The sequence below is a fragment of the Xyrauchen texanus genome, chromosome 43 (genome assembly GCF_025860055.1).
Source record: "Xyrauchen texanus isolate HMW12.3.18 chromosome 43, RBS_HiC_50CHRs, whole genome shotgun sequence".
Classification (NCBI taxonomy): Eukaryota; Metazoa; Chordata; class Actinopteri; order Cypriniformes; family Catostomidae; genus Xyrauchen; species Xyrauchen texanus.
This window is the reverse complement of record NC_068318.1, coordinates 10,148,980-10,166,033: the sequence shown is the minus strand read 5'-3', so window position 1 is coordinate 10,166,033 and position 17,054 is coordinate 10,148,980. Positions and strand designations below refer to the sequence as shown.

At 36.1% G+C, this 17,054-nt stretch overlaps 1 protein-coding gene across 3 annotated transcripts; it reads left to right on the top strand.

The window, feature by feature from the left end:
- The first annotated feature begins 2,087 nt into the window (after positions 1-2,087).
- LOC127636000 (LIM/homeobox protein Lhx6-like) lies at positions 2,088-16,392 on the top strand. Of its 3 annotated transcripts, none has more exons than XM_052116347.1 (9): positions 2,088-2,448; positions 3,134-3,205; positions 3,524-3,706; positions 5,531-5,652; positions 12,689-12,906; positions 13,012-13,112; positions 13,468-13,563; positions 13,682-13,877; positions 14,652-16,392. In XM_052116347.1, exons 1-9 carry the CDS (start codon positions 2,371-2,373, stop codon positions 14,729-14,731), a joined length of 1,146 nt encoding a protein of 381 aa, XP_051972307.1. In that variant the 5' UTR covers positions 2,088-2,370; the 3' UTR covers positions 14,732-16,392. The 3 variants fall into 3 exon arrangements, with proteins under 3 accessions (XP_051972307.1, XP_051972308.1, XP_051972305.1); XM_052116348.1 differs by having other exon boundaries at positions 12,686-12,906; positions 13,682-13,856; XM_052116345.1 differs by having other exon boundaries at positions 12,686-12,906.
- The last annotated feature ends 662 nt before the right edge of the window (positions 16,393-17,054 follow it).

Here is a 17,054-nt window from a genome sequence, read left to right as displayed (position 1 = left end):
ATACATCGAGTCGCACACAATCTTTTCATCGCCTTGCAACTGCTGTTTAAGAGAGAAAAGGCTCTCTCTCTCTCGCTCTCTCTCTCTCTCTCTCTCTCTCTCTCTCTACCTGAATATTTTACCCGAATAGTTTCTTCCCCACATAATAATAGCGTTCTGTGTGCTGCATTGGCAAGGGGAATATAGATATAAAATTATTATTATATATATTATTTTGTAAATTTTCTTTAGATAATCACAGTCTTGGATATGTCAATGATTAGTAACAACATTGATTTTGATGCATTATTATTTTATGTGCAGTGCCAGATAAAAAAAAAAAAAAAGACTAAACAAAACCTCACTCTCAGGACCTCAGAGGACACAAATGTCCATGTCAAAAAATTGCCATAAAAATATTATGCATTTATATTATTTTCCACTTTCAATGACTTCAACCAGCATCAGTCCTGATCATAACTACCAAATATTCATTCATTTTCAGGATTTTAAGCCTCTAAATGCCAGTTTGTTTACATAAAGCCACTGTTGTTTTTTTACACGCACACACATTTCTCAATACAAACACACACTGACATCCATACCAACACACCCACACAATTTTAGCTGCATTATTTATTCATTTGGCCTGCAGTGCTCTATAATACAGAAAATAGGAAAAAAGCATGTATTTGCTCCATAGGCTAAACATGAGGGAAATGGTGCCATCTGGTGGAAAATATTAAAAATATAAATATTGTATTCATGATTTTAAAGGCACTGGGATCAAATATTGGAGTTTTGATGGGTTTCAATGGGGACATTTTTGTCATGAAGGCCCTGGGTGTAACTATTTTGTATACACAGTATATTATAGATGTATTTAGAAACTGAGGTTGAAATGTCAAAATTCACTAAAAAATACACACACAACTTAAGCCGTTGGCATGAACACAAGCACAAATGAAAAAGGCAAAATGAAAAAGGCAAAAATGTCCCGAAGGTCGCACAAGGGTTAGGCTTATTTCAATTCAGAAATAGAAAGAATTTTAAATGAATGCAGTTTGCAATACGGAACTGAGTTCGCTGCATAAAAATATGGAAATCAAAATGTATTACATAGGCCTATACAAGCTTTGATAAATATATAGGCCTATTCTGCAATGAACTTTATGTAGCCTAATGCTCGAACAGTTTGAGCTCTCTAAAAAAAATCAATGTTATTTAAAAAAAATCGAAATGTTTTGTGTGGACTTTTGCGTCATTACGAATTTGGATAATAATAGGCCTTTAGTATGAGACGTGATCCCGATTATTAATTATAGACCATCTATAACTTATATATGGTGCCACATTCAGAACATGACAATATAGTTTCTCACTGTCACAAAAGCTTGAAAGCTCAGCATTCAGTTTATGAGATTTGAGAAATGTCACAAAACAACTGAGTAAAATCTTAACGTATTAAACCGATGTTAAAAAGAGAGATAGATGTGATAGATTTGACCTGATGATAACGTAAATATTCGGGGGATCCCTCCTATGCCTAATACATGCATCTTATTGTCTATTTGATTTTTCGATACACGCATCATTTTAGGCTACGTATTGTATGTTCACATTTGTAGATGTGGCCTGAGCAATTTATAAAGCAAATGCGCAATGAAAGACTCTTAAAAGTCTTCAAATAAATAAATAAATAAATAAATAACTAGTGCCAAACAATTATTTAAAAAATATCATGTTTCAATTATTATAATTAATTCAATAAAACCAGCTACATAACTTCTTTACGTGCCTGTAATTTTTTATTATAATTATTTTATTGGAATTTTTCAGTAATTTGTCAGACAATTAAAAACCATCAAGCATAGCTAATGCAAGGATTCACTATCACAAAATCTCGATACACACACTCCTCCGTGCCGGATCATATATTCCCTCCCCTCTGATCTGTAAACTTTCAGAAGGTAGGCTGTGCTTTGACTGCCTATGAGCAGAGCTGGAGCAAAACCTGCCAGCCCCTCAATTTTCTATACTTCCTGTATCAAGCAACTGCATCCCAAAAGAGGAGGAAAAGTCGTGCAAACAGTCCTAAATAAGGCGTCCCGACGAACCGCTCGCGCTCGACCGCATCTGGTCCGGTTTATTCACCTATAACGAATCTGAAGACTTCCTTTAGATTTGTAAAAGTTTATTGATAAGTAGTTTCGTTGCTGATTGACTTTTCGAACAGAAACGGCGAACTTAGTTGATCTAAGACCAAATTTGGCCGCGTATATGAGGGTAGCGCGCGAGGGAAGACAAAAATATAAGAAAAAGACCTAAAGAGAAGCTTCACTCCGTCACAAAAAAATATATATATATATATTATTTCTTTCTTTTTTCTCCATGTATTGGAAAAATGAGGCTTTGGCCCCTCTATCAGAGGGAAATCAATTTTTATCCGAAGGAATTCCCTCAAAACAGGTACGATTTTTACTATTATCACGTGTGTATTGTAACAATGCCGATTTTTAATGCATTCATTTTCATAAAAAAGAAAAGCTTGGTTGCACACGTGAAGGAGCCTCATTTTCTTCAGCCAACATGTTGCTCAGTCTGAAATCTCGCTGCCAAAGTCCTCCTCGCTTTATCATCTCACGAAGCCTGTAACATCTTCACCTTAAAGTGATGTCATGAGAATCAGGATCTATTATGAATCGTGTTATTTTTCGGTCCATCCCCTTCACATGCCAAGTCTGCAGAGGAAAAATTAGATTTTAATTACAGCCATTAAAAATCAAATTTGCAATTCTTTGGGTGGCCCTTTGCTTTCTCTGATTGGCAGTTGAAATTGACACTCTCTGGTCCTCTTATCGCGAGCATTTCAAGCTATTTGTAATTGCAAGTAGTTTATTATTTTTTTTCCAGCTCCCTGGATTGCGTGGAAATACGATTATGGAAAGAGGCACGGGTTAAGTGTGGGGGGAAAAAATCAATCCAAATTGAAATCGCTTCATTAAAACAGGCGCTTTTGTTGCGAGGCTCTCGACGCACAGTTAAAAGCGGTTTTATTGTTTTGGGGTGCATATATAGACCAGGAAACGATGGTTCGAGAGATGAGATGCCTGAGATGGAGCACTGTTGGTTGACTGTGGCTTATGTGTTGTAGGTGATCTCTCCAGATTCACAGAGCACACCGGGAGCATCACGCTGCGTGGACGGTCAACACGGACACGCTATGGTGAGTGTTTGGAGGAGAAGCTATAAAAGCAACCTTTGGCATCTTTACTATGTTAGTGCATGTGCTTTGCTTTCTTTTGCAGACTAGGCCTTTGACACAACACTCTTGACTATTTCCAATGCATCATAATATTTTGCATATTGAAAATCATCGAAGATTTCTGCTTGTTCCACATAGCTATTGGAGTCTCTTAACTTTAAAAGTATTCATATTGATAGCCCTCAATTGTGTCAGTAGAACACTCGTGTCTTGAAAGTATCATAATTGACTTCCAAATATCAGTTGTCATTCGATGCTAAACCATCTAAACGTTTTCAGTCACAGTCTGACGGGGAATCTCACAGATCTAATATGGAGAAAGACGACACTCGCTCTTCGCCGAGTCCCCCCTCAACTCCATCCATCTGCTCGCCCACGTCCACCGTCTCCTCCGTGCCGTCTACCGGGAAGAACGTGTGCGCGAGCTGTGGACTCGAGATCCTGGACAGATACCTTCTCAAGGTACGAGGGCGCGCGCGCGCGCGTGTCGTCTCAGGTGTGACGAGTCTGTTTACGAGTGAACCGGGTGTGTTTTTGTGTTTTGAACCGTTTGAAGCTTTCTGACCGATTGACTTTTGCAGACATTATGTTGTTAAAATGATCGAGTATTTTGTTGTTTACGTTATGTATTTTGATTGCTTAGTCAGGAGGACCCTCTTGTTCTGGGATCTGAGAGTATACATTTAAGTATACGAGGTTAATAATAATAATAATAATAGTTCTGACTTTTCCTAATCTTATGAAAACTGATTATTAAAAAAAAATCCTCCATGATTTTTTTTATAAAAAAATAAAATAATATTTAACATGAATTTGATTTTGTGTCTCAGAATCAGAGGCCCAAGATATAGCCTAATAATGTATTATATGCAAATACTTTTCAAGATAGGCTGGTGTTAGCATAATCACACGGGTAATCGGTTATATTTGTAGGCTTAAACCTGTTGAAAACAATTTATTTTATTTTCTATTTGTTTATTTGGTCTTTTCTTTACTGTGTTTTTGCTGGGGTTAAAATAACCTCACACTGAAACAACGTTACTTGCATGGCATTTCTGCACACACAAATGGTGACAAATAATACTGGGTTTTGATTTGGTCAGAGGAAGACAAAATAATTTCTGGGGACATTAATAGATTATTTCCGAAAATGACAAGCCTATTATTATTGTTACACAGACATCAGTGGGGTGTGTGGGAGCCCATCCATCTCTCAACAGAACACGAGGGTTAAAAAAATAAATACAAAAATAGGCTGTTGGATATGATTGATTTATTTTATTTGTAATATTTGCAACGATGAATATCGCTTCTTTTCGTTATTTTCTAAAAACGTTGAGCCTTTTTAGTGGCTGAATTGACAGCATCGATGCATGTGCTCGCGTGCTGCTTGTTTTTCAGGAAGCGCGTGCGTGAAGCGCGAGGATCATAAGCTCGCGATCTGTCTCGGTTTGTTTTGGGTCTTTGCGGAAACTAATACAACAATGCGCGTGAGTTTATTACAATTCATCCAAGGTGAACGATTTCAGACGTTTTTTTCAGTCAATTTTCCTTTTTTCCCTTAGTTTTTATGCAGCGCGTGTTTTATTTGCATTTTAGAAAGGGTCTGACAGAAATTATCACACAAGCTTAAAATTAAAAAAAAAAAAAATAGTTTCTTCCAGTAGCCATATAATTACGTATATTTGGGCTTGATCTTTTTTCATCGACGGAATAAAAAAAATTCTAAGATGCACCCAACATGTGCCCAACATTTTCCAAAGACAGTTTGCTTTAAATACTCATAAATATATTGATTTATGGACGGATTTTTGTTGCAAGTTCGATTAAAATTTTTTCGCTTGAAATTCAACAAAACTGCTGCTTATGCATGCGTATTTATAACGAAACCCAATGCAACCATGAACACAGTGTCAAAGTATTTAGCAACATCTTTCAAATCATAACTTTGATTAAAAACAAAACATTTTATTTAGCAGCCAACCACAATTTAAATGCCAATATTTTTGAGATTGTAAATAGGCTACATGTTTGTTTCGACCTAAACATTTTACTGCATTTTGAAATTACATTTTACATTTCTATGCACACTTAAAACGACAAATTTTGCCAAATGTAAAAAAAAAAAAAAAAACGTTTCTTTTTTTTTCTTTTCACTTTTCTCCTAATAGAGAGATTTTGTGTCATAAAGCACATGTATTATTATTATTATTATTATTATTATTATTATTATTAGTTATTATTATTATTACTATTATTAATAAACACATGTTCTGTTTATTACAGGTTAATAATCTGATCTGGCACGTGAGGTGTCTGGAATGTTCCGTTTGCAGGACTTCACTGCGACAGCACAACAGCTGCTACATTAAAAATAAGGAAATCTTCTGTAAAATGGATTATTTCAGGTAGGGTAAGTTTTTCACTTTTTGTCCTCAAAAATATCAAGTGGGCATTTCAGCGAATTACTACTAGGCCTACATTATTTACTTATGGTTGATCATGTTTTACGTGTGTGTTGCGTATAAAGGTTTAATGCCAAAGGTATGATTTCTTCAAAAAGTTACGATCTCATTTTTTACCACAACAAATAGCAACACAGAATTACACAATTTACCGTTTGTAATTTATTTTAGTGGCGTTGATACAAAATCCGCGATAAAAACCTCTTGAAACAATTCAAATGATTACAAACAAACAAACACAAACGTTTGTCTTGTACCACTTTCCATATTTTTGCGCCATCAAAACACACGCGACCTTCAATATTCATTACAATCGATTTATTATAAGTATATTGTAGATCATTTATTCATCAGTGTGAGAATTAAGAGCTATATTAAACATAATATCTAAGGCTCCCTTATGGAAACACGTTTGATGTAAAATAATACAATTATGTTATTATATTGCCTGTATTACAATAATTGAGCTCAAGCCCTTAAATGTCCTTGGTGTATGCAAAAAGTTTCCAATTACTGCCTACAAAGGGATATGGTGCCAATAGGAATATAATAAGAGGTCTAAATAGTGCTTGATTGCTTGAATATTAGTACAGTATGCCATTGAAAAGTGTTTAAATCAAATTCCAGTTAAACAATTGAATCTAGTAAATCTCAAGCAATTTTTAAAACCCATATTATGCTCATAGAAAGTCTGTGAGTGAAGGAAATCCAAGAGGGCAAAGCTGTGATATTGCATTGAGGGTACAAGGGTTGCAATATGGCATGATTGCAGAGCACTCAGAAGCCTGTGAATGGCAGTATGTTATTGGCTAGCTTTCCCTGCTTATTCACTGTCAGTGTGAATTACTGGACCCTTTAAAGTCAAAGCTGAGTTGCAGGAGAGGGTTTGTTTTTAATCCAATAATCTGAAGAGATGCTCCACGAGATGCTGCATCAATGCCTTGATCTTCACTGAGCAACAGTAGTACTATTGAGACTGGGATATTTGGGAGCTCTCAGTGGCTGGCAGATAGCTGTTTATCCGTAAGAGCAAGTGAGATAATATGCCACAGAGGATGTGACAAGTATATTTGAATTCAAGAAAACAAACTGGATCGTATTGGGTAGGGATTATGTTATTGATCTTATTTGGGGTGGAAACCATGTTGTCAAGATGGCGAGTTGCGGTTCAGTACAATAGAGGTCTACAATTAAGCAACTGTGATCATTCTCAGTTGAGAAATGCTTATTCACTCCAGTTGAATGAAATGTCCTCTTGGTTTAATGTATATTGATTTATTATAATTATACTGTTTATCTCACATTTATAGTATTCAGACACATTTCTAAAATGTGTTAACCTGCAATTTGTTAACTTAAGGAGCTTTTTCTATCTGTCCTAACTATTAGAATTAATTTGGTTTGTGTAAACTAATGTATCCAGGTTGATTCAGACATTTTAAATAATATTTAAACTTATTCATAATATGAATGAATAAAACATTAATATTAAGCCAGCTAATATAGATGTTATCACATGAAGCACATTTTTAGGTTAACTTTTTTTCATTGTACCTATAATTTAGATATTTACAGGAGCGAATGCATCACCCAAAACAAAACTGAAAGTTTTGCCCTCGAGGAGTATTTTGTTTAGTTTCACGTTCCTCTACGGTTTTCTATTTTAAAAAGGCAACCACAGGGACTTTGGTTTTGTCATTGCTAAATATAGCCTCAAAATGAAGCACTATTCCCAAATTCCTGTTTCTCTGACAACTTAATCAGTATTTGTTTGCTTAACTCTATTTAGAGTTAACATTCTTTGTTTTTAAATTTAATTGGTAACACTTTAATTTATTTTAAACATTAGTTTGCATAAACTAACAACAAATAATACTTTTACAGCATTTATTAATCTTAGGTAATGTTACTTTCAACATATACTAATACAACTTTAAAATCAGAAGTTGTATTTGTAAACATTAGTTACTGCACTATGAACAATTGCATTTGTATTAACTAACATTAACAAAGATTAATACATTCTGTAAAAAATGTATTGCTCATTATTAGTTCTATAACTAGACAATAACTAATGTTAAACGAATTGAACCAAATTTAAGTTACTTTATTTTTACATTGAATCGCAAAACCGTACACAGTAGCAGAATAGTGGATAATCCTGTAATGTATTCGTGTTTACCCTTTAAAAGAGACAGTATTTGCTGCAAGCTTGTAGACTTAAGTTCAGTGATCTGAAGTACAGTAAATGTGCATTTTCCTATGGTGGCACCGAAACATCTCTCTTGTCATAGTCCTCTGCAAACTTGAGAGCAAGAGATCATTGAGAGAAGCCAGGAAAGAACTTTCCATCAGGGTAGAAAGAGGAGGATGATGAGTGTTTTTGAAAGGAACTAGAGTGGCAGGCTCATAAGTGGTTTCCACCCTTTTTTAGTTTGCTAGAGCTTTGTACCCTACTGAGCCTTTCATTTAAAGAGGTCAACTTCATACTCTGCATCATCATAACCACTGCCAGTAAGCAGAACATAGCCATCTTTATATTTCAAACATATTCTGTACATTTATGTTCATATTCATACTGTATATCAGTGCTGAAATTTACCCTGTGGTTTTATCCTGCAATGAGAAATTACTTCACTGTCATTACCTCATTGTAAAAGTTTGCTTGGAAAATATTTGCATGTTCTCTTTCATAGGTAAGGTGGTTTTTACTGTGGCTGACGGTCTTCAGGCATGTCAAGCTACTAACAGATTTAAACTGTGCTGAGGTGGCTATTATGATCATAAGTACAGCTGTGACACCGAGAGTTGTGTTTATCTATAGTGCAAGCTCTCAAAACCCAATGCCAGACTGATTTGGGTCAGTTTATTTTTTGTCTGCTGGATTGCTACTACAGAACATCGTTACAGGACAGCCATCATATGCTTGAAAGGAAAAGGATCTCCATTGATTTCTTGCAAAAAACAAAAACAAAACAAAAGGAGATATGTTTAATATATGTTAGTCTCATATCTGAGCCAGATTGACAGCTCCTCTAATAGAATGTAATTGCAGGAAATCAAAGTGGGTTTACTCTGTGTGCAAGGAGGGAGGGCGGGCAAGTGGTCAGAGATCTGGTGGTAAGGGTCAGAGCGGAGACTGTACCTAAACTATGTCTGTGGACAAGAAAAAACAGCAGCCACAAAGGCACAAGCATCAGGCCACACAGGAAGTCTAAGGAGGCTGTTAATCAGAGGAGCCAAAGGATAAAGACAGAGTGAAGGAATAAGGCAGTAACCTGAGTGGGTTTGTGTGGAGATGAGATAGGTAGATTTTGGAGTAGATGACGTACTGTAACGGCCCATATGCACATACAAGACTTCTCTGTGTTTAAATGCAGAAAGGTATGGAGATAAACAGAGCTTCTGCATAACATAACCTGTAGCATTGCAGAGTGTGCAGGGAATTATATGAGTGACTGATGACTGAAGTATGAAATGTGTTTCAAGATTGAAATTGACTGAATGTAAATATGAAAGAGAAGAATCATGTTTTTAAGGATTTATTCTGAAGGTCAGAGATGTCATTGCATTTACCAAATCCATTCTAGATTACACATTTGTTTTAAATGTTTTTAGATTTAAAATTTTTGGAGAAACTGTTTTTTGTGCTTGCCTGTGCAAAACTCACCAACACTGCTAGGGTGTTGTTGTGTATGGTTGCCAGTGCGTTGCTATGCAGTTGATAAGGTGTTGTGTGTGGTTGCACGAGTGTTTTGCAAACAGTGTTGGGTGTAATCCAATTACAAAGTGGTTTGTTAGTATAATCAAATTACTTTTAACACAAAACCTATTGTAACACGTTACATTTAACATTTTTGTTATCAGTTACTTACTTTCAACATTTTACATACATTACTTGGGTTACACATTTCTGAAATAATATTATTTACAACATTTTTAAAATATTAATTCATACTGTATGTACATCTGTTTGCATTGCGACAATGAACAAGGAGAAAATATTCAAATAACATTATTTTGACTGAGCGGAAAAACTAAATATTTCTGTCAGTAAATTAAAAGTAAAGCAATCAGTAATGTGATTACTTGTTCAGTTAAGTAATCTATAAAGCAATCAGATTACATTTTTATTGATGTAATTTGTAACAGATTACTTATTTTGAGTGACTCACCAACACTGGTTGATAAGCAGTTGGCAGTGTATTCTGGGTTATTGCGATGGTATTATAGTGGTTGCTTGGGCATTCTGGTTGGTTGCTTACTGGCCCAAGACAAAAGAGCCCACCCCTAGGTCTGTATGATATTCTGGTCCCTAGTTATGGCTTGGGTCCTTCTTTCAATGTGATTTTATTCCTGTTTTATCATCCGCTAAGCAAAAATTGTAAGTCTGATTATTTAGAAAAGTAACAGGACCACTCATCCACAGGTTTTTAGGATTTGAGCAATCATTTATGTCTGTAGCAAAAACGGTGCCTAACCCTGACCCTAACCCAAAATCCCCTTATCCAAAGTATGAGCAACAGTAATAGTGTTTCTTGCCATAACATTGTGTTTTAGCAGTCTTGCAACACGTATTGCCCATATTGTCCATCTCCCTCTGAGAGGGAGATTTACCTCCGATTATAATACAGTATATAAAATATAATCTATAGAATTTGTTCCTCCCCAAGCATCCTTATTCCAGCCAATGGTGATTTCTCAGGGGCTGAGGGAATTGTTTTGCGCAAGAATTTTCCCTTACGAGTTATGATTTGCAGGACAGTAATAGATCCAGGATAAGCACAACGATGCACAATCAGACACGCTGCAGATCTGAATGAAAAAAAATCCCCCTTAAGATTTTTACGGCTTTGTGGTAGATGAACTGACATGAGAGATTACAAGTCTGTTCCGCAATGTTTCTCCTCTAAACACGCGTCTGAAATGCATCATTACTCAGACGCTGTAGTCTTTGTCTGGAATGATGCTGTCAGAATATGGTTTGCAATATACACAGAAAAGCCTTTGAATCATTTTCGCAGGCATTAATATGTAAGGCATGTTGTGCATATCAATACTTTGTAAATAAGAGGAAGGTAAATATTTTTCAAGGTTTGTGATTCAGGTTTGGTTTCGGTTTTTGACCGAATCATCCTCCTCAAGTGGAGATTGGCAGAGACAAATTATTCCACATACATACAAGTGCTGATCAAAGAGGCAAGTTTAAGAATCACAGTAACCATTTTCTTATTTCCTTGAGCCCTGTGGGGCTCCCTGCAAGGCTGTGATGTCATTTTTGGTGGATGAACTCTGCAGGGGCCCCACTGCAGGGAATCTGGCGCTCAGGGCCCGTGTCATCATTCTTCAGTAGCCTAGATGGGGGAAGCTCGGCCAAACCGGCTATCTTGATATCCCACGTTTCGTTGCAGTTGGAGGAGGTTGTGTACGACATTTTGTTTACATAAGAGCTCCCAATGGCAGAGGTGTGGTGGTGGAGGGAGGTATGGGGCCATCTGCAGAGCATTAGTCTAAGACTCTGCTTCTAGCTCCATTGGTCCTCTCAACACTGGAACAATGAAACTCTCTCTTGGTCACCCAAATATGATGTCTGGGTCAAAAACAGCATGGTCAGCGGAGTGCAGTCAAAATAACACCTGATCTTCTGACTTCAATACAGCAGGCTCTGTGTATTTACTGTGGGTTTATATGGATGATTGTTTATTAAGTCTGGTTGATCACAGAATAACAAAATATGTGCTTGAAGCAATAATGTGGCCAAATGTCTTCTGGAAATGCAGGGCGAAATTAAATATGGAATATTTGCAAGCCATTTACAAATAAGAGCTGGCTGAGTAATTGATGATTAACTCATAATGTCAGTAGAAATATCAACAATATGCAGCATTTCAATTATAACATACTAGTGTTCAGAGATTTACTGTTCAGAGAAGGGCATTAACAATATGACATTGTCTTTGAAGTGTAAATGTGGCTATAGATGGTGAAATAAATAAAGAACCACATGACAACAATAGTATGCAAATAATGCAAGAAAGAAGGCCAATCGCAATATAGTATGTAAATATTACAATGTAGGTTCGATTTTGAATGGAGAACATTCCAGCATTGTAATTTTCTAAAATTATCTACCAGTTAAAGTTTGAATGGAGTCTGTACATTACGCATTCATTTTGACATTAATTGTATTAAATTTCAGAGAAGAAAAGATAAGAATTTAAACTTTTACTGTATTATTACAATAGTATACTCTAATATATTATTTTCAATACTGTAAATAGTGCAACCCTGATGACCTTTTACATGTGAATAATATGAAAACATGAAATGCAATAATGAAATAACTGAAGAGTGTATAGTATTTAATATTACGTATTAACAATAGTATTTACTCTAACCCAGCCTTCATTCATTTGGTCATTTAAATGCATACTATTTTAAATCCTTCACACAAAAGAAAAAGGACAGATGGTTTAAAAATAGAGGTGTTACAGGTATGCATTACGCACTTTGTTGGATAAAATCAAGACCCTGAGTGTGGATCCTATCAGCACAGTTTATCAGCAGACATTTCCTCCCGACCCGCAGCTCATAGAATTACTAGTGGTTTGTTTGTGCTGAGAGTTTTATAGCCGTGTCTGACACGTTTAGCGGTTATCTTTTTGGACACGGTTCAGTCTATCTGTGTTCTGTCTTTTGCCATTGAGAGCTATATAGAGAGAGAACCTATTTATTCCACTATTAAACTGGAATTCATTCATGGACTTGTCAAAGATTTGAGTAATCTCATTTCTGAAGCTACTATGCATTTAAAACTTCAAGTAAAATATAATCTTTGACAAAGACGAAAAGCTTCCATTACCATGCCATATAATGGATTTTTGTGAGAAATGCATATATAAAATTACCATATAATGTTTGTTCAGTACAGTGTTTGTAATGAGTATTGATGCCCAAGCCTTCCTCTGTCTCACAGTAGGTTTGGTACAAAGTGTGCCCGCTGTGGTCGCCAGATCTATGCCAGCGACTGGGTACGGCGAGCCAGGGGCAATGCCTACCACCTGGCCTGCTTCGCATGTTTCTCCTGCAAACGTCAGCTGTCCACTGGCGAAGAGTTTGGGTTGGTGGAAGAAAAAGTACTTTGTCGGATCCATTATGACACAATGGTGGAGAACCTAAAAAGAGCTGCTGAAAGTGGTATGTGTATGCATGCGAGTTTGAACAATGAGGTTAGTCTTGCTTCTCTCGAAAGATTGTCTAACCAATGAATCACTTTTTCCCTTCGCCCACTTTTTTACGCAGGAAGTGGGCTCACTCTGGAGGGTGCAGTCCCATCGGAACAGGATAGTCAACCAAAACCGGCCAAAAGAGCACGGACGTCCTTTACTGCAGAACAACTACAGGTTAAATGATCAAACAAGTCATATTAGATAACTGGGATTTATTATACAAATTGTTCTTATGATTCAAAATGACATAAAGTGTATATTTGATTAAATTCACTTGATTAAATTCACTTCCGTTATAAGTGCCTTACTGTAACCGCGTGGTGATCAACATTATGCCACAAATGTTGTCGATTGAGCTTAACTTGTATTGAACCTGGAATATTCCTTTAATATCCAGTTAACTGGTATTTTATATACTTGTATGGTTTACCCTTGCATGCGATTCATTAATATATAAATTCTATACAAATAAAAGCTATTTTCTCAGTAAATTACCTAATGTTGGTTTTGATCCTTGTTGCATGCACAGGTAATGCAGGCACAGTTCGCACAGGACAACAACCCTGACGCTCAGACCTTGCAGAAGCTGGCAGACATGACAGGATTGAGTAGACGAGTCATACAGGTGAAAAAAAAACAGAATGTATTGCCCTATTTTTGCCTCTGTCTACATTTCATGCTTGTTCATTTCAATAAAATGCAATCAAAAGAGAGCTTCATGATGCTTGGTTGTATTTTCATAGGTTTGGTTTCAAAACTGCAGAGCGAGACATAAAAAGCACACTCCACAGCACAGCGGCCCACCTCAAAGTCACCCGCAGGCCCGCATGCCCCCCTCACTCCCGGACGAGCTGCATTACTCTCCCTTCGGCAGTCCTGAGAGAGCACGCATGGTGGCACTGCACGGGTACATCGAAAGTGAGTGTTTCCTGAAACATGGTAACTATACAACTCGAATTACAATACAAATGTATCTTATGACCAAACTTTATAATTTAAAGTTACAACACAGTAATCAGAAATCATAGGCATTAGAATAAAGATTAACATTATTAATATTCCAGGTTCAGTACAAGTTATAACAAATTATTTAGACTCATCCCTCCTTTTCTTTGAAAAGCAAAAAAGAGAGCATAAATTGAGGTTACAGTGAGACACTTACAATGGAAGTGAATGGGGCCAATTTTTGGAAGGTTTAAAGGCGGAAATGTGAAGCTTATAATTTTATAATCACATAAATGTATTCCTCTGTTAAAAAGTGTGTATTATTTGAGCTGTGAAGTTGTTTAAACCATAATATATATATATATATATATATATTACACTAAAATTATCTTTACAATATATTGCTTACATCTTTACTATACATAGTATTTTAATGTTTACAGATTGGCCCGATTCCATTGTAAGTGCCTCACTGACTTAAGTTTATGACTAAAGAAATGGAGGGACAGGATGAAATGAACTTTTTTGGTAATCAACATTATGCCACAAAAGCTATTGATTGAGCTTAACTTGTATTGAACCCGGAATATTCCTTTAACTACATTTATCTACATCTTGGTGCTAGCTATGCCAAGTAATTGGGTTTGATTCCCATGGAATACATTAACGTACTGATAAAATGTATACCCTCAATTCACTGTAAGTTGCTTTGGATAAAAGTGTCAGCCAATGCATACATGTAAATGTTTCTTTTGTTTGGTTTCGCAGGTCATCCGTTCTCGGTGCTTACCACACAGAGTCTCCCTCATCAGGCCATGACATTGCCTCAGCTCCCTCTTAGCCGCTAACGCCTCCCTGCCTTTCCATACCCCTGACCTCTGACCCCTTCACCCTGAACTCCTGCTCCAAACTTCCGCCCACTCCTCCATCGACCCCAGAGGTCAGATCTGGGGAGAAGGTTGCGGTCCGTCGTGCTCTTGACCTCTGAACTCCCAAAGAGAGAGACTGTTTCCTCTCTGGTTTCATTGAACAGGATTTTGCTCACCTGCATCTACTCACACTTGGTTACGGGAAACCCTATTTGTGACCTGTGAATTATGGACTTGTGTCACCAAGACCAGGATCTGGACTTTTGGGAAAAAAAGAAGAAAAAAAAAAAGACACTTGAGCACACACTGTAAGACTAAAGCGCTCTTGGTTCATCCCCTTCTCCTGATAGTCTCATCTCACTCTGCAATTGTTCAGCATTTGGAGATGACTTTGAAAGCAAACAAAAGGAATGTAAAGTTACCAGCATCAGTGTTAAAGATATAGGTTGAAAAAGGCAAGGAAGAATGGAAAATAAATGGCACAGGACATGGTGGTAAGACATGTTTTATCTTATTTACCTCAATGAAACACGCAAAACATGCTTTGCCTAGTGACACAATTGATTATGCATGTTGTACTGGGCATTCAAATGGATTTATGCTACCTAAAAGATCTTAAGTTCAATTCATTATTTTTGTCCCTCCAAGGGCAAAGTTCATGCAGAACTAGTAGTTTTACCTCAAATGTTTATTAAGATTGAATATGGTGCTGCGCTCGATTGGTCCAGCATACAGTCTTTTAAGTTGAAAAGAATAAAAATTGTGCATTGTTTGAAATTAGATTTTTTGAAATGCCCATTTAATTGATTTTAGGGAATATGTTAAGAAATATTTTGTTTCCAAAGCAGCAGATGGTTTGTGAGAAATTAAGTGAAATGGTTTCATGGAATGTATTAAGGAACTTTTTTGTTTGTTTGTTTAAGAGTTAAGAAAATTATTTAAGACATCTAAAACCTTGATATCTTCCTTGACAAGCTGCAGCTTTTGGAATTGTTATAATTTACAAATATGCTTTGCAATAACTGTTGCTATACTGATTTACTTGAGTTTTTTTCCCAGCTGTGGTTTAGAGCAACCATAATTAACATTAACCTTAAGACGAGATTATTTCAAAGTGAAAACAGTGCTCCAAACACACACACACACACACACACACACCACCCACACACACACACACACACACACACACACACACACAAGAAGGGGATCAAGAAGGGATAATAAATGGCAAACAATATTTTGTGTACAAGAAAAAGAAGAGGTAGATTGAAACTAAAAAGAGCACTTCAGTTAAATGTAACGATAACTACATGTCAAGAAAATTTACATGTATTTTATTTAAGCAGTGTCTTTTATGTGGAAGGCAAATGTGTCTGTGTTTTATTGTTTTATCCAAACATGTTATGCCTCAGCCATGACAAGAGAGCTGGAATGTTGTATACTTGCTGCATACACGTTAACAGATCGGAGTTGTGTACAGGTCTGAGACCAGGGAAAAAGTCTGAAATTGTAATTTAAATTTGAGAAATACATTCTTGTGTTCTTAATGGGGGACAAGGCCTCTATATTCTTGTATTTATTATGACAGATAGCCTGTAAGCACTTTTCCCCACTGCCACTTCTCTGTTTTGTAAGAAAGAAAAAAGGAAATAAAACAAAACTATTTCTTTGACTGTGCATCCAAAATGTTTTCTGAAATAAATGTTGAAATACTTGAAAACATAAAATATGTCAGACAGATATCACATGTACTTATATATGTACTTTTGGGCACATTATTTATTATTGCTATTTTCCAAATTTTAGAATAATAATAAAGTAATCAAAAATACTATGAAATGTAAAAATCTAATAATCTAATAATGCCACTGTTATTTTCTTACAAAACAAAAATATTATTTCCATATACTAAATGCAAAGGGGAATTTATTTACTTAATTTTTTTGTTGATTATCACAGTCTGGGATATGTCAATGATTAGCAACAACATTGATTTTGATGCATTGTTATTTTTTGTGGTGTCAGATTTAAAAAAACAAAAAAGTTCCTTAGAGGACAAAAATGTCTGCATCAAAAAAGCGGCCATAAAAATATATATTAATATTATTTTCCACTGTCCTGAACATAACGACCAAATATTCATGCATTTTCAGGATTTTAACCCTTTAAATGCCAGTTTGTTTACATAAAGCCACTGTTGTTTTTACACACACACACACACACACACACACACACACACACACACACACACACACACACACACACACAGCTGCACCATTTATTAAATTGGCCTGCAGTGCTC